Source organism: Diadema setosum, chromosome 4 (assembly GCF_964275005.1).
Source record: "Diadema setosum chromosome 4, eeDiaSeto1, whole genome shotgun sequence".
Classification (NCBI taxonomy): domain Eukaryota; kingdom Metazoa; phylum Echinodermata; class Echinoidea; order Diadematoida; family Diadematidae; genus Diadema; species Diadema setosum.
Window position 1 is genome coordinate 32,470,074 of NC_092688.1, and position 26,289 is coordinate 32,496,362.

General features: G+C 37.2%; 1 protein-coding gene across 2 annotated transcripts in view; it reads left to right on the forward strand.

Annotated features, from left to right (window-relative positions):
• Positions 1-9,641: 9,641 nt before the first annotated feature.
• The window catches only part of LOC140228022 (CST complex subunit STN1-like), a 48,335-nt gene continuing 31,687 nt past the window's right edge, over positions 9,642-26,289 (forward strand). Inside the window, exons 1-2 of one of the 2 annotated variants that reach the window (XM_072308418.1) lie at positions 9,642-9,936; positions 23,590-23,685. In XM_072308418.1, the coding sequence (XP_072164519.1) occupies positions 9,807-9,936; positions 23,590-23,685 (226 nt within the window). In that variant the 5' untranslated portion in view covers positions 9,642-9,806. Of the gene's footprint in view, positions 9,937-18,202; positions 18,275-23,589; positions 23,686-26,289 lie in introns of those variants that run through there. The other variant, XM_072308419.1, reaches the window with a different exon arrangement.

The following is a 26,289-nucleotide window of genomic DNA, read 5'->3' on the forward strand; positions in this document are numbered from 1 at the left end:
TTCCGTCTCCTCAACTGATATCTCTTGCTTCCAAAAGAAAGTTATGGCGGATGGGACACCCTGTTGAGGAGAACTGTGAAACCACGTGACCTATATGGCGGTAGGAATGTCCTGTCTTTCCTCTTGCTCCAGGAAGTTGGAAGTAATGTGGAGTGATCAGATCTTGGAGATCCTGTCCAACCTAGAATCTATCGGTCCACGTTGTTCTCCACCGTTTTAAGTCTCTATGCACTTTCGTTGGTCACAGTGCACCCGAACGCCTTTATGGCAGAGACCCCTTCACCGGTGAAATCGTGTATCTTTACGATGTGCAAGAGAAGGAGATGTTTTGTGGCGCGACAAAGAAATGTATTGATCTGGTTCTGCAAAACGCGTGGGTCTCTATTAATTATGCATGCCTCTGGGTCCTTTTAGAATCCATAGCAAACTGACAGGCAGCTCTGAAACTAGAAGATCAACTAAGTAACGATAATCATTACTAAAGGTTGGCAAAGAAGTCAAGCTACATTGACCATGGAATACAGAGAGAATGCGAGGAACAATGAAAACGAGAAGAAGAGAACTATTCAAGGGGGAAAGAAGAAGAGCGTCAATGAATTCTTGTGTGTGCGCAGAAGTTTATTTAATCCGCAATACGTATGCAAACACACTTATTGCATCTGTTCATGGGAATCGGAATGTTCGATGCAATCCATGCAGTGCATTTGGATACAGATTGAATAATCACGTATCACAGGACTGGTGTACGAGAAGGACAAAACGAAAACAAACAAACAAACAAACAAACAAACACAAAAGAACACGCTTTTATCATGCCATCTGTGGTGCCCTATACCTGTCGTAGAGCTCCTAAAGAAGCAAGCTTTTTACATGACAATCTCGTTACGTTTATTACTCGAAATCTTATCGTTTGCATTTTGCATTACAATACAATACAATGCAATACAATACAATACAATACAATACAATACAATATAACAATACAATACGATAAACTTAATGTAGGATCTTTTCATAAGGCTCAGAGCGTTTACAAAATTGCAGAAAATGAACATATAAAACACATTTCAGACTAATGAATAAAAACAATATCGAGCAAGTTTTAATCTATCATTTGGAGATTACACAATAGGTTCATCATGTTCATGGAGGCAAAATACAGTATCCCCCCCCCCAAAAAAAAAAAAAATACAATTGGACACTTTTGCATTGATAACTTCCAATATGATTAAACTCTCTGAATGATACTTTCAGGGTCTTCAAATATAACATCTTAGCTATATTTCGCAGAAAAACCTAATTCAATTTGGTTAAGTGGTCACAGAGAAATATGGATCCTTGTAAAGCATGGCATGGGTCTGATTCTTCCAAGTTAAGCACTTGGACTTTCTTGCTCTTAGAACTGCATATAAATGTTTGAACGTAATGGACAGAACTTGGAGGGAAGGGATTCCTGACATGCTCTACAAAAATCCTAATTTGTCTTTGACCACTGGACCAATCGGATGGGGTTTTCTGTAAGATGTGAGTAATAAGTTATAGTGTCATACCCTGAAATTGCATTCGGATTGATTCACTAAAGTTCTGATGCTGAGGGTCTCGTTGTATTTTTTTTTTTTTTTGTGGGGGGGGGGCATATGGATTGCAAATGGATGATCAAATCAAATTAAAATGCAAATGGATGATCATATCAAATTAAAAGATAAACAGGTACAACTAAAGCTAAAGGTCAATCATGTACACTTGTATATCAGAAAGCTGTGGCATCTGTTCAGCCGAGGAACATTTCCACTCATCTCTCACTTCACTGCCAAACCTGACTATCTCCGTTATGTGCACATAATGTGCAAAAGTTGATTCTGAAGTTAAACAAGAAGACATGTATACTGGATCCAATACCCACAAAGCTGGTTGTAAGGAACATTGATATTTTATTGCCAGTTCTTACAAAAATTATCAACCTGTCTCTGACAAGTGGACACTTTCACAGGAATTGGAAGTTGGCTATAGTTAGACCATTATTGAAAAAGCCCGGTGCAGATTTGCAGTTTTCAAATTGTAGACCTGTTAGTAATTTGCAATATGTGTCCAAACTGGTTGAAGCAGCAGTAGCAGGTCAAATTCAGCAACATCTTGTAACCAATGATTTACTACCACCAATGCAGTCACCATATAGACAAAACCACAGCACAGAAACAGCCCTATTAAAGGTGAAGAATGATTTGCTGTTAGCAATGAATAAGCAACAGGTGGTACTTTTAGTTCTACTGGACATGAGTGCAGCTTTTGATTTAATTAGACACGACATTCTTGTGAATGTTCTCCAAACACATTTTGGAATAACTGACAGAGCATTGTCATGGTTTGAGTCCTATTTGAATGATAGGAGACAGAGGGTTCAGGTCGATTCCAGTATGTCGAAGGAGTTTGATGTACCCTGGGGTGTGCCCCAAGGCTCCTGCCTGGGTCCCCTTCTTTTTACTTTGTATGCTAGTAGGTCGTTCCATGAAATCCAACACAAATTCCCGGAAGTAATGTGTCATACCTATGCGGATGATACACAGCTGTACATATCTTTTTCACCTACTGCAGCAGATGAGAATTATACTGTGTCCATTATAGAGCGATGTATTGTGCATCTTCACAAATGGTTATTATCCAACAATCTTCTACTTAATGATATGAAAACCGATTTTGTAATATGTGGCACTCAACAGCAAGTTTCAAAATTACGCACTGAAAGCCTGAAAGTGATTGATGTTGATATTTATCCTGTTGATTCTGCACGGAATCTGGGAGTGTGGTTTGATTCACGCCTAGCTTTTGACAGACATATCTCTGAAGTATGTAAAAATTCATTCTATCATTTGTTTAATATTGCACATATTCGGAAGCATTTGACACGAGAAAGTACTGAAAAAATCATCCATGCGTTTGTCACAAGCAGATTGGATTATTGTAACAGTTTATTTTATGGCTTACCTGATAATCAGTTAGGTAAACTACAAAGGGTGCAAAATGCATGTGCTAGATTAGTTTGTAATTCTCCTCGTTTTTCTCATTGTCGTCCATTACTGCGTGCATTACATTGGTTGCCTGTAAAGCAGAGAATCATATTTAAAACTCTGCTAATTGTATATAGAGCTATTCATGGTACAGCACCAGTGCACATACAGGAACTTGTAGAGTTAAAAACTTAATTTCAAACATTTTATCATCTTCGAAGTTCACGGGATCAAACATTATTGAAATATCCATCGGGGAAATCAAAAGTTACTCTTTTTGTACGCTGCACCAAAATTATGGAATAATCTCCCTTTGTTTGTAAGACAAGCAGTTACAATTAATGAGTTTAAGGCCAGGTTAAAAAGTCATCTCTTGAAGTAGTGTATTTTCTGTTTGAATTTCTTGTATGCATGTCATTTTGTAATGCGCAGTAGAGTATATCATTATAGTAGCTGCGCAATATAAATGTCCTTTTATCTATTATTATTATTATCTAATCGGCATTGGGCCGAAGTCTTTTCCCCCTAAATACCTTCCATTCTACAAATTTAATAAATGATTATTAAAGAGACCTGTGGTCAGGTGCCTCATAGGCTGTATATTCTGTAACAGAGGATCCCGGATTCGAATCCTGCCTGGTGTTTATGTCCTTGGATAACGAAAACTTTCACCGTATTGTGATCCTCGTGATCCAGGTGTAACTGACAAAAATGGGGTAGGCCTTATTATGATCGGAAGTAAAGCAGTGCTAACGCTGCAGAAAATGCCCTTAGCAAAGTGAGACAAATCATACGAGCGTTTGAAATTCTAGACAATGTGAATTCTTTGTATGTAAACATTTTTTTTTTCCCTGGGGGACTGCATACAAGCTAAGCACTTCAGCCCTTCATTTCCAGCAGGTTACAAATTATCCATTGTTTAAAAAAAGTTAATCAATTCTATCAACGTTCAATTCTATTCAGCTTAATTCTAGATATACTTTGTTTAAAGTTGTTATACCTTATCACCTACATTTACCTGCAGATGTAAATGTTTGAAATACTGCATATTCAGACAGTCACGTTGTGTTTATGATTGGGCATATTTTTCGTTGAAAATGGAAAATGAAATAAAATGAAAAGGGAGCGACAGTTAGACTAGCCTCATGCGCACGGCGCACACCTACGCTTTTCCAGCGGAGATTATGACAAACGCAAGAAAAACGCTATCTTACAATATTATTGACCCTGGTAAGGCGAGGGGTCCCAGGGCCTTCATCACTTCGCTTCGATTAATACATGGCATAATAAGCCCGTCTTTTCATCGGGCATACAGGGAATCAATGAACGATGAAGCGGCAATCCAAGCTGTTTGATGGCCGTCCTGTCACGCTTGCCTAGTTCCCACTCATCGCTCGGTCTTCTGTCTTCTCTCACTTGCCAAGGTTCAATATGCGCGATTAGGTACCCTCTATGAGGTATTATGGACATACCATCTGCAAAGGTGTGATGTATGTGGCTTTCAGGAAGAAAACGCTGGAAAAGAAAGAAAGAAGGGCAGAGAGCGATAGATACATTGTATGTACACATGTGTATATTCAATTAGTGTACCTGGAAAAGAGGAATAGAGGGAGAACAAGAGAAAGGGGAGGGGTTGGGTGGGAACAGATTAAGAGTTGTCGAAATATATTCGCATATTATATATGTATATATATATATATATATATATATATATATATATATATATATATATATATATATATATATATATATTAAAGAATGATGAATATAAGAATTATCTAAGATATTATTACGTCAAAGAAATAAAAGGACAATTGGAAAGAAAGAGAAGGACCATTTTACTGCTTTATACTCTGGTCAATATCGAAAAGAAAATACTCTGAAAACCAATTGATCTACCATGCAGATGCGACCGAAGGGCGTAATTATTCAATAAATAACGTTATAGCCATGAACATGTTCGGATCGTTTCAATTCCCTGACAAATCATAATTATAAGTCATAATTATCCTGTTTTGTCCAGCCAACAAATTAACAAAGAAGACGAAGCCTGAATCCGTTTCTCTTTTGATAGTACAGAGTTCAGCACCCAGCTCGCTTGATTTTACTTAATCTTTCCACTCTTACGTCAGGAATTCACAATATTGATACCTGCAAGGAGATAGATGAGGTATACTCAATGAGTGTACATTCTAGAGCATTTGATATTTGGTTACCTAAAATAATTTCGATGGGATAGGAGTCGCGTAATTCCCAGCATGACACCTTCCGCATGTTTACCACAGTCCCTAGAAAGAACGTCATCAACATCTGAAGTTAAAACTTTCGTTTCATTTATTTCATTTCCAACACATACAACATTTAAATGCACATATTGATATATATCAATGATACAACAATGCCACGAAAAACAAACAATGAACCATATTTTTATAATGATTTCAAGACAAGTACCAAAACAAAATGGTTGAAAATGGAGGGAACTTCTAAAAAGCGGAGGTTGTATTCTGCAGTCCCCTCAACTTGGAAACTTGGATTAATACTCATGGATATCAACTTCCGAGGGCGCCCCCAACATGTAACGTATGATGAACATCAGAAAAGGATGAAACTACTAGCAACAACTGCAATAGGAAGATGATAAACATAGCGATATCCATGTATTCCAATTCTTAAGTAAGACATCATAGTATTGTAAATAATGCTCCAACCGATGTTCTACAGTTCGAATCCGGACAAGATGTCGTATCCATCATGTCATCCTTGACCCTATGCTCTGGTCACACAATGCGTATAAGGAACCTGCTCTGATGGGGAAATGGTATAGCAGGTAATGTCAAGGCTATCTTGAAAAAAAAAAAACCAACAAAATAGCGCTTACTCTGGAGAGACTATCATGGGTTAATAACAGCGCATTATTTTAGAACATTTGTTCGCAAAACAATGATATCATAAAAAAGACGGCGTCTTAGTATTTTTTTTTTCATAACAATTATTCGTACCTTTGATGGGCAACAGCATCTTATTGGCGCCGTCAAGGTCTTGCATTTTAGGACACAGTTCTTTGATAATTTGCTTCTACTCTGTCCTTATGATTTTAATGTACCCTGCTTGTGCCCTATGAGTAACATTCCACCTCCCTGGTAATATCTCAGGTGGACCGTCACGCAATATCGTGCGTCGATTTTCAACGTATTTCCGCTCAACACAGCCAGGCGCCATCATTCGGTGAAAAGTGAACATCAACCAAACATAAAACCAGAAAGTTGTGGCGTCGGGTATACACGTAGATATAGGCCTACATTAAATTGAACGGCGCCCTTAAAAAAAGAATGTTTCCTCAGCAATTTGCAATACAGAATCTATAGTTTATAGGAAAACTAAGAAAACTCATACGTTGAGGATGAATTTCTTCATTACATCGGACATATATAAACATACTTTTGAGCGAGTGTTTAAGACCATGTCCATGAAAACAAAAAGGAATTATGTTTCGAAAATCATTTTTGAACTAACATTTCTATTTAATGATAATAAAAACCCCATAGTGCAGATTTATCTGCAGATCAAATGAAGACTTATGAGGCTATGTGACCACATTGATTTAAAGACGTGATTACGACTAATTTGTTTGTTTGTTTGTGTGTGTGTGTGTGAGTGTTTGTGAGCAAACATTCAGAATTCCATAACATCTGAAAAATTCCAAAATTCCATAGGGCCTAACTTTCCTGTTCCATGTTCATTTTCATTGTACTTCAATCATTTTGTTTGTTTGATTTCACTCAAAGTCAAATGGTAGGACCTACGCCAGAAGCTAAAGTTCAGTTTAAGATTCTCTCTGCAAGTTTGTTCTAACTTTGTTCATTAAAATGGGGGTAAACTCATTTTCAATCGCCCGTTGCATAAAAGTTACAATTATGGTAACTTTGCCATCCAATGGTAACTACCATGGCAACAATACTCAACAGCCAATCAAAATCAAGAATTCCATGGAAGTTACCATTGGATGGCAAAGTTACCATAGTTGTAACTTTTATGCAACGGGCCCCAGGACAATCTATCCAGGACCAGGATCGTCAGTTCTGATTGGGTTAGCTGAACTCTCTGTTTTGAGGTAATCCGGTGAATCCGCGGTACAGCAAACAAGAATCTGGAGAACCACAGGTGAACAGCTGTGGGACTACAGCTACAAACTGCAGCGTTTCAGCCAACAGCGCCCTCACCAGATTTAAAAAGAAAATGACACACAACGTCATAGAAATAGTGAGAAGAGCAGAAGGCAGTACAGATGTTCAAAGAAGAAAATCGTAACTGATACAAGGGGGGGGGGGGAAGGGTTATAAAGAATAAGAATTGAATTTTTTTTTTACAAACACATCACCGTGAGTGTCAACGTAGGATTAGACGTCACTATGGCTGAAGTCACACCAAGGAGTGTTTCTACACACTCAACACAAAATTTCTGGCAATTTTATAGCTGCAAATTTGCGTATATAAACAGTTCCTCGGGGCGCACATACATCCGAAGAACAGTATATCCTACACAGTCTTGAATGACTTATGAGAAAAAAAAAATATATATTCCTTCTTCGAAGACTTTAGGTTGGAGTAGACAAACGCCTTGAAGCCTAATGGAAATGCACGTGAGGGTGACTTTCGAGGATATAGTGGGGGATGAACATGGCTATACGCAGGATTTTTTTTTTTTTTTGGGGGGGGGGGAGGGGGTGCGGAAGGGGGGGGGCTACTCCCCCCCCCCCCTCCAACGTCTCACCCAAGGGAACTTTTACATTATAGAAATTAACATTCAACGACCTGGTGCACTCTTTGGTTGGAATATTTGACAAAAAATAATAATATTCAGGGAAAATCTGAAAGGTTAAGTGGTGGCATATTTGGCCTCTTGTTCCGCGAGTGTTTCTGCTCTGTGCACTATACGTATATGGTGGTGTATAACGCCACCGGCTATAACGAAATAAACGGCAGTGAATGGAGTAGTGATAGAGATAGAGTTCACGATAATGTCACGTATATTCTCACAAACACACTAGTAACAAGGAAACTTAGACTCTTTAATTATTGCGTGATTTTCCCATTTGCTGATCAAATTATTTGAAACTTATATCTGAGTCAAAAGAAATATGGGGGGTTGAAAAGTTCTGGTGGGCGATTGTTCCCCCCCCCCCCCGCCGCCATGGGGCTGAGGACAGTGCGTGGCTAGAGGTATTATGAATGGTTAGTGGCAAAGGATTAATTTTTCTAGTTCCAAAAATGACCAATGGACGGCCTGGGATTGAAGAATGTTTGCTAGAGGTCAAGGATATTCGGACAGTATAAAAATGGATGAAGGTTCTAAGATAATATTGAAGCTATGATTGGTATGTTGATATCGTGTTGTTTGGCAGAAGAAACAGAATTCCTATCATGGGCTTATGAATCAAGTCAAGCCAATCATGCAATCAGTCAGTCAATCAAACAAGAGATCAGTAAGGACCATTCTCCTACGCGTGCCCGTCTTCAATACCGAAGGCCTCTTGACAAGTGAATAATGCACGCAATGTTCAGTATGACAGCACGGACGGTACGCACGTCACTTCCATCAAGTTCATCGGTTAAAGCCGTGAAGGCAGATTCCATGATCGGCGTATTGCGTGAAACACGCACGCAACAGCAGTGTAATAGACTTTCTTAACCCATTCTGTGCCATTTAGTCAAATTGATTAAAGATTTTCTCCGCTTACTACAGTCGAGTCGGGAGACTCGTTCCTTCATCGAATAGCCATAATATCATAAAATGTAAAGCAATCCATACTAGCTGTCGTCGTCAACGTTTTTTGCAAGTGTTGCTGCTTTTTGCTGCTCCCACTGAGGAAACAAAGGCTTTAGATGGTCCGTAAGCAATAAGGAAGTACATTTCTCGCGCTTTTATTGCGTGTGCGTGTTAGTATGCTCGGTTTCTTTTTTATTATAATGATCATAATTTTCTTTTCTTGTGGCAGGGAGGAAAAAAAGATTATCAATTATTTCAAGCGAAAGATCGCAATAGAAGTTTTGCTTTGTTGGACATCACGCTTTCTGAATACAACTGTTCATATTTGTTGCAGGGAGAGCCGATTTAATACAGTCGGCATAGAAATGACATCGTATAGCATGAAACTGGGTATTTGTAAATCACTAAGCTCATTCCTGAACATTTATTGGGAACACGCAAAGTACGACACTGATGGTTATAGTCCAATTGACCCAAGAAATGCATATTAACAGGCCGGACCTGGGGCAGAAGTGCGCATGCTCAGCGTGCTGTTTATCCAGCCATTACAGTTAGCCTGAATTCTAGGCTTTGTTAGGTACTTTAAGATATACATATTCGTGAAATTATATTGTTGCATAGGTATTGAGTGTTATCTCCCTTCTTCAGTATGATTCGAGGGCATCCAGTTACTGGATGAATGTTTCAAACTTTCGATTGGTATAAGGGCACAGTTGAAGAAAGGTTCAAGACCGTGTATGAACTAAAGACTAACACCCTGGATAGGCACATATCTGGGGACGTCGAAAGCAGTGAATACCAGTACTTGGGTCTACCAGGGGTGCTAGCTATCGCTTGAGTGGCTCTTTTTTGAGGTGTATGACGTAACAATCGTCCAGGTGGACAAATGGGTTGTTATTCATACCTTGCATGTGTGCTGCAGGTATTCTAGCAAAGTCTGTATGCATGCGGAGTATATAACTTCTCTTTCTGGGAGTCCAGATGACTTTTGACTGAAAATTCTTCACGTATGCAACGGGTTGACGGGGAGAATGTCGCATGAAGATGAGTACAAGTTTATTCCGCGCGAACTTTGGAGTATGGACCCCGTGTACAAATCGTATGCCCGGTTGTATATCGACGATATTCTGCACATGAACGCCTATGCCACGGGCCCAGCTGGTAAGGACGAATCATATAAATGGTGTTTCCCCTTCGTCCAAAACGTGAGGACGAGACATGATTGGCCCAAAGTGGGGAATGCACCCTCTACCATAGAAATTAACAAGATCATACTCATCTGTGATATAGGAGGAATATGTATAGGTAATTGATAATAACTTGTCTTTTTCAATCATAGTCTTTCCCGACGGAAATATGAAGAAATGTGTGCCGAAATGTCAAGGCATAGTCTTTTCCCGGGGCCCAACAAAATGTCAACATTGTGTGCGTGCGTGTGTGGCTACGTTGCTTGTTACAGTGGTGGGATCGTTACTGGACGGGCTGCTAATGTATATCGGTGCCATCACCTCGTTGAAAGCTATGAAAGCCTGGACTGGAATTATGGGCTATATCTTTCACTGAAATATCGTGCTTTCAAGAAGCTGTGACCACGAGTATTTGAATGTTTAATGGACAAAATTAGAGTGGAACAAAGTTGAACGTTGGGGAGAAAAAGGTCAATCATGTGGTCTCGATAGATTATTATGGAGGTTGCATTGGCCTAATGATGTAAAAATTATTATTTATGGGAATTTGTGCGACACAAACACTTATTTTGCATAAAGGTGTGTCAGAATAATGATTTACAGTGCAAATATTGGTAAACTTGGAATTTTCCTGCAGCACCCTTTTACCCAAACTTTACAGCATATTAAATATTTAAATGAAAAGTTAAAATAACTCGCAGCAGAGTCTGTCCAATTGAAGAAGAACACCCATAAACTCTTTTTCTTGTGGCATGTAAGCATTAATGTTGATTTCTTCAAGAGAATTGAAGAAATTATGTAATCAAAATTGTAATCCTTTCTGCTGCTCTAGGTGATTTGAAATGATAATTTCTTTTATTATTTGATGACAGTCTTTCATGGCTGTACCGAGTATTTAATGAATTAAGATTTCCCTATGAATCTTAAATGCCTCTTTTGTATTCCCTTGTAATTGTCTCCTCGTAGATTTATAATGGGCCCAAGAAGAGAAATTGCATTGCACATTCTGTAGACGTCCTAGTTTGTTTTAAGCTTTTCATATGAAGCAAATAAAAAAATAAAAAAAAACCCCCAAGAGCTGAAGATTTACATGGTTGAGTGGTAGGATAACACTGAATGTCGAAAATACTTCATTTGATTTTCGGTTCATATAAAGCCAAACAACAAGAGTTGTGATGTGATTACACCGCAACATGTAATGTCTAGAAACATTTCTGTTTGGACTAAAATTAGACTGATTCCTCCCATGCAGCAGGAGATTCACAGCACACATTTGAGGGATATGACACATTACAAATATATGTACTTTTACACTGTTATTGTCATTTTTCTATTATCATTATTACCATTTATCATGGTTGATATCATCGTCATTATGATTATTATAAAATACGAAAAGTGCAGACATTTCCTGTATGTGTAACACTCTATTAATCATACATTTTGTCCAGGAAGATCATTGTCATTATTACCAGTTATCATAATTATTATCATTGTGCTTAAAGTTAATTATAAACTGCCAAAACTGCAGATATTTTTTGTATCTCTAACACTCTTTCAATCATTTGTTTTGTCCTGTAAGATTCAGTGAAATAGACAGTATCACAACAACTCACTGCCTCAGGAAGTAAGGACTATCCAGGGCCACATTTTTTGTTTTGCTAATGATTCTTTAATTTTTTTGACATGTATAATAAAAGTAATGTGTATGATGTGGGTAATTTTGCAGTACTGAGCTGTGAAAGTGTGATATTAGTGCTAAAAAAAGAATGTCTTTTGAATAATGCCATGTAATACAAAAAAAAAATACTTATTATAGATTTAATGTGTATTTGCTGTGAAGGGAGAACAAATTTCATATTTGAGTGGTAGACACCAAAGAAATTTTAGAATTTCAAATGTGCCCTGTACTTCTTGCTTTTCAACCTTCTTCTGAATTTAATTTGTATTGTGGAGTCCTCTCAAGATACAAACTTTAAAACTACAACAACAAATGTATGAATTATGTCCATCATGTAGAAGTATACTAAATGTAACATTCATTAAAGAACAAGTTCACCTTCATAAACATAAGGATTAAGAGAATGCAGCAACATTAGTAGAACACATCACTGAAAGTTTTAGGAAAATTGGACAATCGATGCATAAGTTAGGAATTTTTAAAACTTTTGTGTTGTAACCGCTGAATGAGGAGACTACTAAGGCTCGTGATGTCATATGAGTACAACAGTATGAAGAAAATGTAAAGAAAATTCAACATATTTTCACTTTTTTCGCATAATAAAAGAGCACTTGGCTTGCCTCTTTCTAAAGGCAATGGGAATAATATTACCGGAACCCATAACATATGTCGGTAACGAGTCAAGGGAATGTATACTTTCTCAAAAGATGAAATTTTGTGAAATTCTCTTTATATTTTCCTTATATTGTTGTACGCATGTGACATCATACACTGCAGTAGTCTTCTCATCCAGCGGTGACTGCACAAAAACTTCAAAAATTCATAACTTTTGAATGGATTGTCCGATTTTCCTCAAACTTTCAATGGTGTGTTCTACTAATATTGCTACATTCTCTCAATCCTTATGTTAATGAAGGTGAACTTGTCCTTTAAGAGGTGGACACCAAGGATCATGAATGTTAAATGATATGATATATTGTGATAAACAATAAACATGCATCCCAAAATTTTTATATTTATGAGAATGTTTTGGATCAGCACTTGCCATTGGACAACAATTGAAAATTTGATACAGTGTAGTCTTGCAAATTTTTAGTATGTGCCCATTCTCACAATTAATGATATTTTTCATGTCATGTTTTTCATGTCCACTTCAGGTAAAAAAAAAAAGGATTTCACCTAACATGATTGGAAACTGCTGGATTTAAAGCACAAAATTGTTTCATTTCTCTCTACTATGTACATACTTGCAGTATGACATGATGAAGTCATTACCACAGTATACTCCGATTTTTTTGATATTTGAACCCAAAATATTCACTGAGAAATCTCTTCAGTATTATGAAACTACGACCATGATACGTAGTATATTTTCTGTTACTTTTATTGGTATATTTTGCTTTCCTGTGAAATTTTTCAGAACCTGAGCTTTCCAGTGATGGTATGCATTGTACAATGAAAAATTCTTTTCCAAGATCTTACAAGGAAAAAAAAAGGGGGGGGGGAGACAAAGCTGGCCACCAGATAAGACACTGCTTTTGAAAACCAGCCTTGAAATTTTCAATGCAGTGGAGCATGCAAAAGATCAGGGGGGAAATGCATAAATTCAGACTAAGTGTTTGAAAATTTGAGGACAAAAGCACTGAAATTACATATCTTCATACATGAAGAATATAATCATGTCAAAGTTGTTACTCGTCAGAGGTTTAAGATCATGAAGTGTTTATCTACTAAGATTAATCTTTTGTGTAGGCGTAAGGAGAACTTTGTGAGAATATTTTTGGATTTATTTTGATGTTATCAAGGGCTGCACACTAACCTTTTTTTTTTTTTGTTCTTTCTTTCTTTTTTTAACTGGTCCGGCCTGTTCTGTTACACCACTAAATACCCAGGTTTCCCCCTTTTTTTACTGAACCTTACCTAAAATTTACTGGTCCTGTTCTTAGTTTTTTCAGCAGGCCCCAGCAATGTTATTACTATTGTTATTATTATTATTATTATTATTATTATTATTATTATTATTATTATTATTATTATTATTATTATTATTATTATTATTATTATTATCATTATTATTATTATTATTATTTTACTGGTCATGTCACACCAGTAAATTTGGCAATTCCTGAAAAGTTACTGGCCCAGCAGTGATCTTTACTGCTCTGGGACAGTTGGTCTGGTGTATTATCATCATTCAGCAGTAATGGAATTGTTTTCTTTCTTGATAACTTTAGGTCAGACATTTTGGCAGTACTAGAATTTCTTTCTTTCTTGATAACTTTACATCAGACATTCATGTTGGACAAGTTCAGATAGGAAGTGCTCAGAAAGATTTGGAATTTTGTGTAATTCAAACTGTTTCAGGCTTACAACATTTGGATAGGAAAAAAGGTGAAACGAGAGATTTCAACTTCTTACGTGCTGTAAATTAAAGGACAAGTTCACCTTCATAAACATAAGGATTGAGAGAATGCAGCAATATTAGTAGAACACATCAGTGAAAGTTTGAGGAAAATCGGACAATCGATGCAAAAGTTATGAATTTTTAAAATTTTTGTGTTGGAACCGCCGGATGAGGAGACTACTAAGACTCGTGATGTCATATGAGTACAACAGTATAAAGAAAATGTAAAGAAAATTCAACATATTTTCACTTTTTTCGCATAATAAAAGAGCACTTGACTTGCCTCTTTCTAAAGGCGATGGGAATAATATTACCCATAACATACATGTATGTCATGTAACGAGTCAAGGGAATGTGTACTTTTTTCAAAAGATGAAATTTTGTGAAATTCTCTTTACACTTTCCCTATATTGTTGTACGCATGTGACATCATACACTGCAGTAGTCTTCTCATCCAGCGGTGACTGCACAAAACTTCAAAAATTTCAAAACTTTTGAGCGGATTGTCCGATTTTCCTCAAACTTTCAATGATGTGTTCTACAAATATTGCTACATTCTCTCAATCCTTATGTTAATGAAGGTGAACTTGTCCTTTAATACCAGTGTTCTTGTTTGTTTTACATAAAGCATTAGTATTTATGAATGAAAATTTTCCATAGGGTCTGTTCATTTATCACGAGTTATGGAGACCAATTGTGATGTTGAAATGTATATGTTTTTTTATCTTGAAATCCTTCAGAATTTTTTGTTTGATATTTGACAACCACATTCTCTGTGATCAACATGAAAAAGGTGGAGATAAAATTTGTAAATTGTATGATATTATGTAGTGCCTCTGAAGCAAAGGAAGTGTAATAATCTATTCATGCAGAATCACTGAATGTTCTGAACTGAAAACCTTTATGTATAAAGTTGTCATATAATCTAGTTGAAGTACTTGTTTTCACATTACATATGTGACTCTGCACCTCAAAACGAACATAAAGTCGCACACACTGGTTTTGCGTGAGGACTGAAAATAAGTGAAATGGGTCAACCTAGCCGAACTTGACTTTTTCATATTATCTGAAAGAGCGGGTCTTCTTTTACATTATGCTAAAATTTGGTATCATAAAATGGGCAGGAAAGTGTGTTTTTTAGCAGTTTATCTCAAACATTTTTGGTAGAATAGTGTGATTATGTGTGTCTTTAGAATCCCTTTTTCATTTCTGAAAAACCTTGTCCACACTCTTCACTTTCAACTCTAATAACTTTTGAAAGGATAGTGCTACTGCTTTGAAAGTTGGCATTGATTATGGAGAGAATGTGTTAATGAGGCATGCTTAATTTCAGTTTAATCTGATAATCCCTTCATTGTTGTTACTCTGGTGGTTTACTTCCTGTTTTTGTCCCATTCATCGCACAGCCAGCACAGTTTGGTAAAGATTAAGCGCTTGAATAGACACTGCACTTCAGAGCCTCTTTTCTCAGTTCACACTTTTCCCGAGTTTGTGCTTTCTTTCCAATATTTAGATAGGTTAGGAGAGTCCATTTGATTTGAGTTATACATCATTTTAAAGCTTAAAATCTGCTCTTTCAGAATATGGTCTTAACTAAAGATTTATGTCTGGCGACTTTTTGTTTGTTTTGAGGTGCAGTGTCACATATATACATTGGTGATATCTGATATAACATTTATAACTTCTAAGATACATAATGTTTCTATTTGCTTCAACAGATCAGAATAATTTCTTAGCCACTTCAGTCATTTATCAAAGGAAATGAGGTAGCAAAAGTTAGTAATGAATGAGTGTACTGATTATCTAGTAGTACTTAGGGAAAAAAAAGCAATTACATAAGAGCAACAAACCACACTTACAGGAAAATGAAACCCAAATAAATTTGAATTGAGGGTGTACCGCCATATTAGTAGAACACATAACAGTAAAGTTTGTCACCATATCATTCTTTTACAAATATTCATGAAATCATCTCAAGCATTTCATGCCTTCATACTCCTGTAAATGATAAATGTAGTAGTGGTTTAAACTATTATTTCATGAGCATTGAGTACACATTGTAAATACCAACACCACATTCAGCAAAAGGCACTGCACACTAGAAGGGCCTGAAAAAGAATGCTGCCACCCTCAGCCCTGTAACATCTAAGAAAAAAAAATGATATCACTTGTTACAACTGACTTGGTTTTTACTTCTTTTCTTTTTGATTAAAACTGTCAGTGATTATTTATGATGTGACATTTTGATTTTACCTGAGGGTTTGAGTATGTTATCACCCACCTTTTAATTCTTATGTTTGCAGTGATGTAGAACTAGCATTTTGTTTTCAAGTACAATGTACTTTGCATTTAGATAGCCATTTCATATTTTGTAAACTGATGAAAGAATGCCACAGTAAGTGTGAACATGCATGAAATTATACTTAGAAAAATAAAGATAAGCCATGCTCCCTTACAACAAAAATATCACTAAGATATGCGTATTGTCAAAATCTACAAAGAGGCCCAAAAGGTACCAGGTAAACTGAATTCTCAGAGCAAAGTATGAAAAGCTTTTGTCCATTACCGTACATTGTGTAAGTTGTACAATGTCTTTAAGAAAGCTTGTCTGCAAACTGAATAAAGAAGCCATAATACAGATTTCTCTGCATTCGTGATATTGATTACTACAGATTTCTCAGAACTGGATTGATGGGGAAGTTGACACGGTTTTCCCCTTCTCCATTTTATTGCTGTTTCCTTGTCCACATTCCAATCTGCTTACAGACTCAATATGCACGACTAAATTTCAATGTTTCATTTTCCTTTTACACCACATGTCATTTTTACATACTAATTCAACAGATAATGTCAATATTGAAGAATGTTTTCTTCATGGACGAGGTGCTTGTTCTTATTCAATGCTGTCTGTAAATGATAAAATTTAATTTTACCATTATTATTTGGCTTCATTTCGTCTCATTTATTTTTTGATCATGTTAATGCAAATATGACTCACAATAAACATTTCTTGGTGATTATTTTCTATCATAAGGGTGACAACTGAGCAGTTACAGCTGTGATGCTTTTGCAAAATACCACAATACAAATGACAGACAAACAAATAATCCTGCTTATTACTAAATGTAAACACAGACGTTGATGTATGCATGGACGCTGAACTTGATGAGCAGACAGAGTTGGATAGTGGCAAAGAAAACATGTGGCAGTATGATTTGTTTCACTCCATAGGCAATGTCATAATCATACAGTCAATTTTTTGGGAGATTAACTTCACTCAGAATTATTATGATCGTTTCCAGATCTCACTGTAATATGCAAAAGAATATCACTGAAAAGGACAGCATTGAACTGGGCGATAATGGCGCCGTTCGGATGCAAGTTTGACTGCATTCGAGGGACAGCAAAACTTTGCCAGAGGTCATGTGGTAGATATCCCCTTATTTTGCCAGAGTCTCTCTCTTCAAGTGATGCCTGACTGCATGTGTTGTCTTGAGTGATCAGAATTTAGAATACATGCTGTAGCAGAGCAAAGTCACCAAAACATTCAGGGACCTCTTCTGTATGCTTACGTCAGTTACTTGTATGGGCTGCCAAGTAACTTTGGAATTGATTTTTAGTCAAGATAGCCTGCTTGCTATCAAAGTCAGTCCTTCTTGTAACATCTATATCATGAGTTTTGTGAGGTTGTTCTTTTTCTTGGCGAAATTCAGAATTGGAGGTGCACAATATTTATGAGAAGATTTCAAAGAAATGAGTTGTAGGATGCAATTGACAAAGTAAACAATTTCCACTTTGTTCATGGAAAAGAGCATTTAATTATTATCTGAAGACGGGGTTAGTGGCTCAAATGAAATCTGCAGACACTAATCCTTCACACTTTTTGTGGGTGTAAGATTTGTAGGAATTTCTTTCTGAATCATCTAGCTCTGATAGCTCCCATTTGCAAAGAAGAGTTGCAAGGTTGTATCATGGCTATTATTTTCGAGGTTATTCATTCATGTTTCATTGTTTTTGATGCTTTGCATGTTTTTATATGTTTTCAATAGAAGATGCTTGCCAGAGTGTACAGATATTTCTACTCTGGTTACATGCTTCCACAGTTATGTTTGCAGCAAGCTTGTTGTCCTGTGGCGAGAGCTTGGCCATATATATTTCATCTTATAGGACCTACTGTTTGTGTTTCATATATCTGCAATGAAACTGAACTGCTGACGTAAAGGATGAGTAAGTTTATCTCTCTAATGCAATTTTGTGTATGTGTGTGTGTGTGTGTGTGTGTGTGTGTGTGTACCTCAAATGGATATGGTAGCAAGAGTCTGTAAAGCAGTTTACATAGATTTTTAATGCCACAATGAATGCCTGTCTGCTAAAGGTTTGATACTTTTGTGCTAGAATGGCAATGGTTCAATAGATTGGCAGTATTTAATCTTATTTTGGGCCATCTGGGTAAAGGTTATGAAACAAGTGTTTGACCTGTTACCTAGGACAAGGCTGCACACTGGCACTGGTCCGACGGTCCCTGACCAGTAAAAATCACTGTTGGACCAGTAACTTTTTCAGGAATTAACCAGTAAAACATGGAAAAACTGGGTGCCTTCTGGTCAGACAGACAGGTTGGACCAGTAGGGAAAAAATGGGTTAGTGTGCAGCCCTGTGTAGGAGATTGTGGCATCTCCATTTAATTTGCACAGGATGCAAACTTGTGGCTCCCGCAAAGGAGTGGTTGTTGATTGGGTAAATACAAATGTACATGGTTTCAAAATTGAATGTCAATAATTGTGAGATACCTCACTTTAAAAAAGAGATGTATGGTATATATTTGCTTCTGCTTCCTTTCAGTGGAATTATGGTATGGAGTACAATAAATAAAATATAGAGCTGCACCAGTAGGTAGGCAGGCAGGTTGACTTTGTTTGTACTACAAAAGATTGTTCTGCTGTGACCTCAAGCTCTGTGGGAGTTGGCCTTTACCAGGCTTCAGTGGGGTCAATCAAGGGTCAGACCAGCAAGTGCCCTGATAAATGTCAGAATTCATTTCTTGCTGTAGTACCTGGGACTTGTGTTCCAAAGCTCCTTCAAAGAATCCACAGTCCAATGTGTCCTCAAGCAGTTTTAGGCCAATTTTTCCAGTGCTCTGTAGAATATATTCAGCAACACCAGTTGAAGGAGTACTATGTGCAGTCTGTCACTACAAAATCCTGATAGAGCTGCAGAACACTGATTTTCACATCTTGGTCCAGTGATCCAATGATATGTAATTTTTAAAAGTTATTTCTAAATCTACGACAAACCAATGTATAGTAATTAAAGGGCTGCTACCATAATTTACAGTTTTTAGCAAGATCTGTGTCAAAGTTATAAGCTCCTATCAAGTGTTTGAAATATGATTAGACATTTAAACTCACTGGTTTGATTCAATATACATGTATACCATGTAGTAATATACTTCATGAAAAATGAAAGCTTCCAATTTCAAAATACTCTAGACTTTGAAATTCCGACTGGTCTTTGGTAAAGTGTCAAACTTCTTGGAACAAATGTCAAATTTCCTATTCTCTTGCCTTATCACCTTACTTTGCCATTTTCATGACATTTATGTCCATGACTTCATCAAGGTATGATGATGATAGGTCATAGGCCCATATGCTATTTGGTGAACACTTTGTGGAAACGATGATCACAAATAAAAAGTAATGTTTTTCCTCAACATGCAGTTGAACAACTGTATGGTTGTAGCAGGTGTATGTAAATCTTAATGGTAATTTGTAGTAGCATACTTTAAAGGAGTACATGTAAATCATTATTTTGTCCAAATAATATGATTCCTGTTAGCTTCTTAGCAGCATTCAGTTCATTGGGGAAAATAAATGTAACTTTGACAGCTGCTATTTTAAAGTGGAACTTCAAATAAACTTCATCTAGATGGTTTTGCTATCATTATTATTGCAATAACTGCAGTCACCTCCCCACTGATTAAGTCGCAAGGATGACTCATTTTTGTGAATATTTAGTAACTTTGTGAATATGTGACATACTGTGGGAACCGGTTGCCTGTGAATGTTCTACAGATAAGTGGCACTAGATAAATGCTGTTCATCATCATTATTGTTTCCTTTACTGAACACTCACAAAGTAGCCACAACATACAAGTGTGCATCGTAACTCACAGTCGCAAACCTGCTCTACAAAGTGGGCTTCGGTGTTTGGGTATAATTGAGTTCATTAAGAAAAGGAGAGGAGCAGACAGGTAATGAATTTGTCAGATTGGCCAAGAAAACTTGAGGTTTGGGCTTGTGCTCTTCCACCTACAGATGTGCATCACTTACCTTCCATGTAGTTTATACTCAACTGTTCCAGTCTAAGCGTGAAACTTTGCTGTCCATCTTATGGGCCTCAATTTTTCTCCCTTTCTCATTCTTCTTTAAAACAACAACAACATCTTATGTTGTCAAGTCTTGTTTCTGTCAATTTAGCAAGAAATTCAGAAAAATCCTCAGAAAAGTCATACAGTTTACTTCCACTAGCCCTGAAAATTTTTGTGTTGGGTCAACAAGTTTGTTGGGTTGTTGTTATTGTTATTGTTTTGATATGTTGTGAAGGAATAAACCTTTATGATAGAATCAAAGATTCAAGTCTTAAACTGGTTTTAAGTGGTATTTTTGTTTTTGTAGACCATGCAAATTATTTCTGCCTCAAGTTGATTTCAGGCATGTCCACCCAGAGGCACTTTAGGCTACATGACAGTGTGCATGGAAACTGTATAGAAAACCTTACAACTATCATCGCTAGCTTTGATACCTCAACATGATCATGAAAGAATACATTCATCGCCAATGATTTCGCCAACTTTTAGATTAATCTGATAATCCCTTCACATTGGTCACTATGGAGTTTTCAACCCCCATTTCATTGCATTTACAATTACAGGTGATTTGTCACACTTTAATGATTTTCTTATTTCAGAACCACTCCGCTAAAGCCCCTTTTACACTTTCACGGATCGCATCACGGATGACCACGGATCGTCGATCCGGGATTATCCGTACTGTTTCCGGCATGACCGTGTTGACTCCATGAAGTCATCCGGCATTATCCTTGATCATCCGGTATGTCCGCGGAAAAAATTAAGCTTGCTTAATTTTTCATCCCGGACATCACGGACGAAAATCAATACGAACTCTTCCTTGTTGGCACCGTCTACTCCGTGTTGCTTCCGTATTCCTTCCTTGCAGGCACCGGCTATTCCGTGTTGCCTCCGTACTCATTCCGGGACAATCCGTGAAGACATCGGGACGTCCGTACTAGCATCGGCTCCATCCGGGATGAAAAATTCGTGTATTTTGTAAATACAAGCTCATGAAGTCCATTAAATTTGCTCACATCTTCCCTCATCAGTACAGCCAGCAACCCCTCATACTCTGTTCTTATAATGGTCGCACGAAAACCTTCAGTGACCCACACATTTCCTTGATCTTTTTTTGTGTATGTGTGTGCATTTTGATTTGTTTTGTTTTGTTTTGTTTTGCTTTGCTTTGCTTTGTTTATGTGATGATGTTCCCGCAAAATGAGAGTTTGCAACAAAGAGATTTGATTGACGTCGACAAGCCGAGGCATGGCTGCTGTAGATTTTCTGATGTGCTTGTTATTAGCGCTGGAGGCATGTTGCCTGAGAATGATAAAGTATCAAAAGCAAAAGTAAATGTTATCTGTCAACATTTTTGAGATATCCGTGTAAAGACCGCGAAGGGACCAAGTTGCATCCGTGCTCTTCCTTGATATGGCCGTGTTAGCTCCGTATCGTTTCCGCTGTGGTCCGCGTTCGTTTCTTGTCTGTCCGTGTAGGCACCGTACTTGTCCTTGTAGCATCAGTACTTGTCCGTGTAGACATCCAGTTGGCATCGTATTCACACCGGCATTGAGAGGAAAATCGATATTTTGCATGCCGGATCACCACGGATGACGATCCGTGGTCATCCGTGTAGTAATCCGTGAAAGTGTAAAAGGGGCTTAAGAAGCAGCAGGTTGGATAATCTGTAATATATCTCAGTGCGTGACAAAAATGCAATTTTTTGAGTTGTATTGATAAAAAAAATTTAAGATTCTCCTCTTTCAGAATCTTACTTTACCTAAATATTCCTATCTGGTGACTTACTCCTGTTCTTGTGATCCAGAGGATCGTACATACATGTTCAGGTAGAACAGTCAAGATGAAGACCAGAGAAGATTGGCCATTGTAAAAATTGAATAAAACAGAGAAAACTTTTCCAGCTGGTCTGTGCAGTCCTTAGACAAGATTCACATTTCCACGTCCTTTGGAATTTCCACACTCTTGCATTCCATACTGCAAAAGCATGCCTATTGGCTCTCTCTCATCAAGGGGAAAAACAAACTAAATATAGATTAATCTTGTGTTGTTTGTGCATAGCACGCAGTAACAGTGAGGCAAAAATATTGGTCCACATTGTATCATGATCATGCCATGCCGGTAGTTATCTTCAAACTTGAAGGACAGGACTACCAGAAGAAGAAGAAGTAAGCAGAATTAACATTTAACACATATTTCAATTAGATATCCCATAGATCTTCAAGGTGTTAAAAGATCAAAGTTGGATGAATTGTAGAGTCCAGAGGGACAGTGTTTTGAGACAGAGGACATTGCAATGATTTTTTGATATTTATCTGTCAAGATAATGATTCCTCCAAAGAGTTCTCTCTTTTTATGCCTCCACCACGAAGTGGTGCCGGAGGCATTATTTGCTACTGTTTCCTTGAAATTATCTTTCATGACATAGATTGTAGATTCCAGTTCATATACTTGATGAACATAACTGCTGGTAGTTTGAGATATTTCTTGAGAATCAGCATAAATCCTTTGCATGCAGAATGCTGTACCTCTAGGGCCCTGTTTTATGAAGAGTTATAATTGATTATACAGTTGATTTCTATCATAAGTCTATGGCAGCCTGTGTGTTAAAGGAAATTTATGATTGATTATATCTTTTGATAAAATGGGGCCCAGAGGAATTTAGTATGTGGCATACTCTGTCCATGTGAGTCAGTGGAATTAAGTTGTTGGATCAGATGTTGACTGGCTTCCTCTGACAGGGTGCAGACATCGTGCTAATGTGTTAATGATCGCTCTCAGTAACAGAAGATCCATCGTATGATTACTTCTTTGGGAACCTAGGCACTTGAAATAGATACTATATGAGACAAATGGAACATTTACAATGTAGCTCATAAAGTTGATTTAAATAATTATAAACTCCCATGGTGGCTCATGCTGGGAATTAGGTCTGCCTGTCTTTGTTGTTGGTCAAGTTTTCAGCAATCTTTCTGGCTTAAGGTTAAATGTTTGTGAGGTGATGTTGTAAAGAATTTTTTTCTTTCTTTGCTATATAATGGGAATTTCTGATTTTTGTGGCTAGAATACAAAAAAAAAGATGAACAGTATCATGTTAAATGATGCATTTGATAAATGATGTTGTCAGTGCCATAAACATCAATTGTACTTAGTTACCAAAGTTTGTGTCTTTTAGATGCCTATGCATACAAGAATCATCCTATCTACCGCGTGGACATCATGGGTCTTGTCGTGAGTGTGGCAGAGAGAGAGAAGTTCTTCCATTATGCTGGTAAGTTGAGGAGAATCAATGAGTCTTACGATTACCTTGAAGACCTATTCCCAGATGAACACAAGGTGATCTGTTACTGAAAAGCAATGCTTTTTCCAGATTTCCTTGGAACCATTTTGGTAATTGGTTCCACTTTAGAACAGTCTGTAACTAGTACTGTCGCTTTCTCCTGAAAAGCAAGCTTTGTCTAGTACAGATGTCAACAGCAGATTGTGTATAAAGACAGCAGGTAGAAAATTGGTTTAAGTTGGAAATAGTTGTTGACAAATTCAGTGGTTTGCTGTTGGTGATGTGCTGTTAGTTGATCTTGATTGGAAATGATCTGTTGGTTCCAGTTGGCTCCAACTAGGTGCCAGCACAAAACAGTGGGTAATTGACTTTATCTAAGAAGGCTGCTGGATCCGGTTGTAAGCATTTTGTGCAGTTCTGCAGTACCAAGTTTCATAATTTCTGAATTTTAAAGCAGAAAGTCCAGTTGGCTACAACTTTGATTTATCTGCTTTCAAGTTTAAAAACAGGGTCCTACACAAGTATGGGAAAGTTGTATCATTTCAAAACAATTGGTTGGTGACACATGTTGATGTGGACCAAAGGAAAAGCCTAGATGTGGAGTGATTTGGTCTTTGTTCAAAAGTCATGATCACTTCTCATGAACTAACTTCAGCTCAGTTGATAGAATGGTGCTCTTGCTAATCTGTGAGTGATGGCTGGGTTCAAATTCAAGGTTGGTTCCTTTGTCACTTTCTCTAGCATAGCGCAAAGAGAACAAGTAGGTTTTGGAGAGCCACAACAGAAATATTTGCCAGTTATTTCACACTCAACCCATCTCTCAAAGACTTATGTTGAAAGCCAGAGAAGTGTCCTAGAAATTGACTGGAATTCTCATTATCCAGTTATTTCTTGGCAGATCTGATATAGCACCTTAATGTAGTTATGATTTGGAAGCCATGCGGGATGACTCTCTTTCCTGACTCTGCACAAGTTGTTTTAATGCTTGCCTGATGTCACTTCCATTTTTCACTTATCTGTCGTAGGGATTCACTTAGATTAGTTTTAAACAACCTTCTCTTGATGGGAATAGACTACTTCATAAGGGTCACATATAATCATTACCACTGAAATTTATCTGTGAAATTAAAACTGTGTTTCAGTAACTATTAGCTGCTCCTGTTCACAGCTACCATTACCTTATTTGCAGATAAGAAAAAAATAGTTGTAAGTTTCTAATTATCAAATTTTTATTGAAAGCTCATTTTGATTTATTGTGGTCATGCACTATAGAATTTTCCTGAGTGGGTGAAATGACCTCTGAGGTTCTGTTGATTTCATATACTCAAACGGATTATAATGCAGAATGGCAATAATTGCATTTGCCTCAAACCTGTTAGAGAATTCTACTGGAAAACTGAGCTGTTTGTTACACATAAAGAGATTCAAAGCAGTGTTCTGCAGTTCAGACCACTTTCTCAACATTTGCAGATTAAACTCATATAGTCAGTTGTGCCATTTTAAAATTTCTAATGTCTTATCCTTCACTAGATTGTAATATATGTCAGCCTGTTGCAGATTGAGTTAGTGTTGTGATGCTTATATTCCTAATTAAGAAAAAAATGATATTGATAGGGGTATTCAGGAATTTGTGCAGGGTTAGAAGGAGAACAGTTCATGTGCCAATGTTGTGTCATTTCTTGAGGGTGCTATTCAGTAATTTGTGCAGGATAAGAAAGAGAAAAGTTCATGTGCCAACATGGCCATTTCTTGATGGGGTATTCAGTAATTTGCGCAGCCTGGTGAGGAAGAGAGCAGTTGGTGTACCAATGTTGATTCATTTCTTTAGGGTCATAGATGGAGGAGATTCACAAGATGCCCTTCTACATCACTTTCTAGGTATAGTATATGATGAACATTTTTTTGTATGTGTGAGGTGTTATGCTGATACCAGATTTGTACAAAGTGATCTTCAGGTCTTCTCTCATTGTAACAGCTCCCCTTAGAAAACTTGTCCTCAATCAGGAAACTGCTGCATCATTATATATGGAATATCTATGGGGATTTTAGGATATTAATAGGGCATGGATTCAGTCACAGAAAGATGATTAACATTATAAATGCTGCTGTCATCACTGTGTCTTCAGAGGATGCATAACATATTTTGTATGTGTGCTATAGATACAAATTCAGAGAAAATCTCATAGTGTTCAGGAACGCAATAGTGGATTGTAATCACTTTCCAAAGGTTAAGATCAAAGCACACCCAGATTGTTATCTCCGCCAAGGAAGGAGGTTAAGTGATAAACGACGCTGATCGTCTGTTGGCAAAATAACTCAAAACTTTTGTGTATGGATTAAAATGAAACTTGCATAAAAAGGTTGATATTGACACAAGGAACACCTCATTCAATCTGGTAGGGATCCAGGAATATTTATGGATTTTTGAAGGATTTGTCATGTTTTGGCTTATAAGGTCAACAAACTTTGGGTTCAAGCTGTGTTTGCTCAGGCAATTAAGGCGTCATGCAATAAACAAAAGGCTACCATTTTGGGAAATTTGAGTTGCTGGCTCTGGCTTGGCTGAGGTCTGTGCTCTCCGGAGGTCTGTGTGCT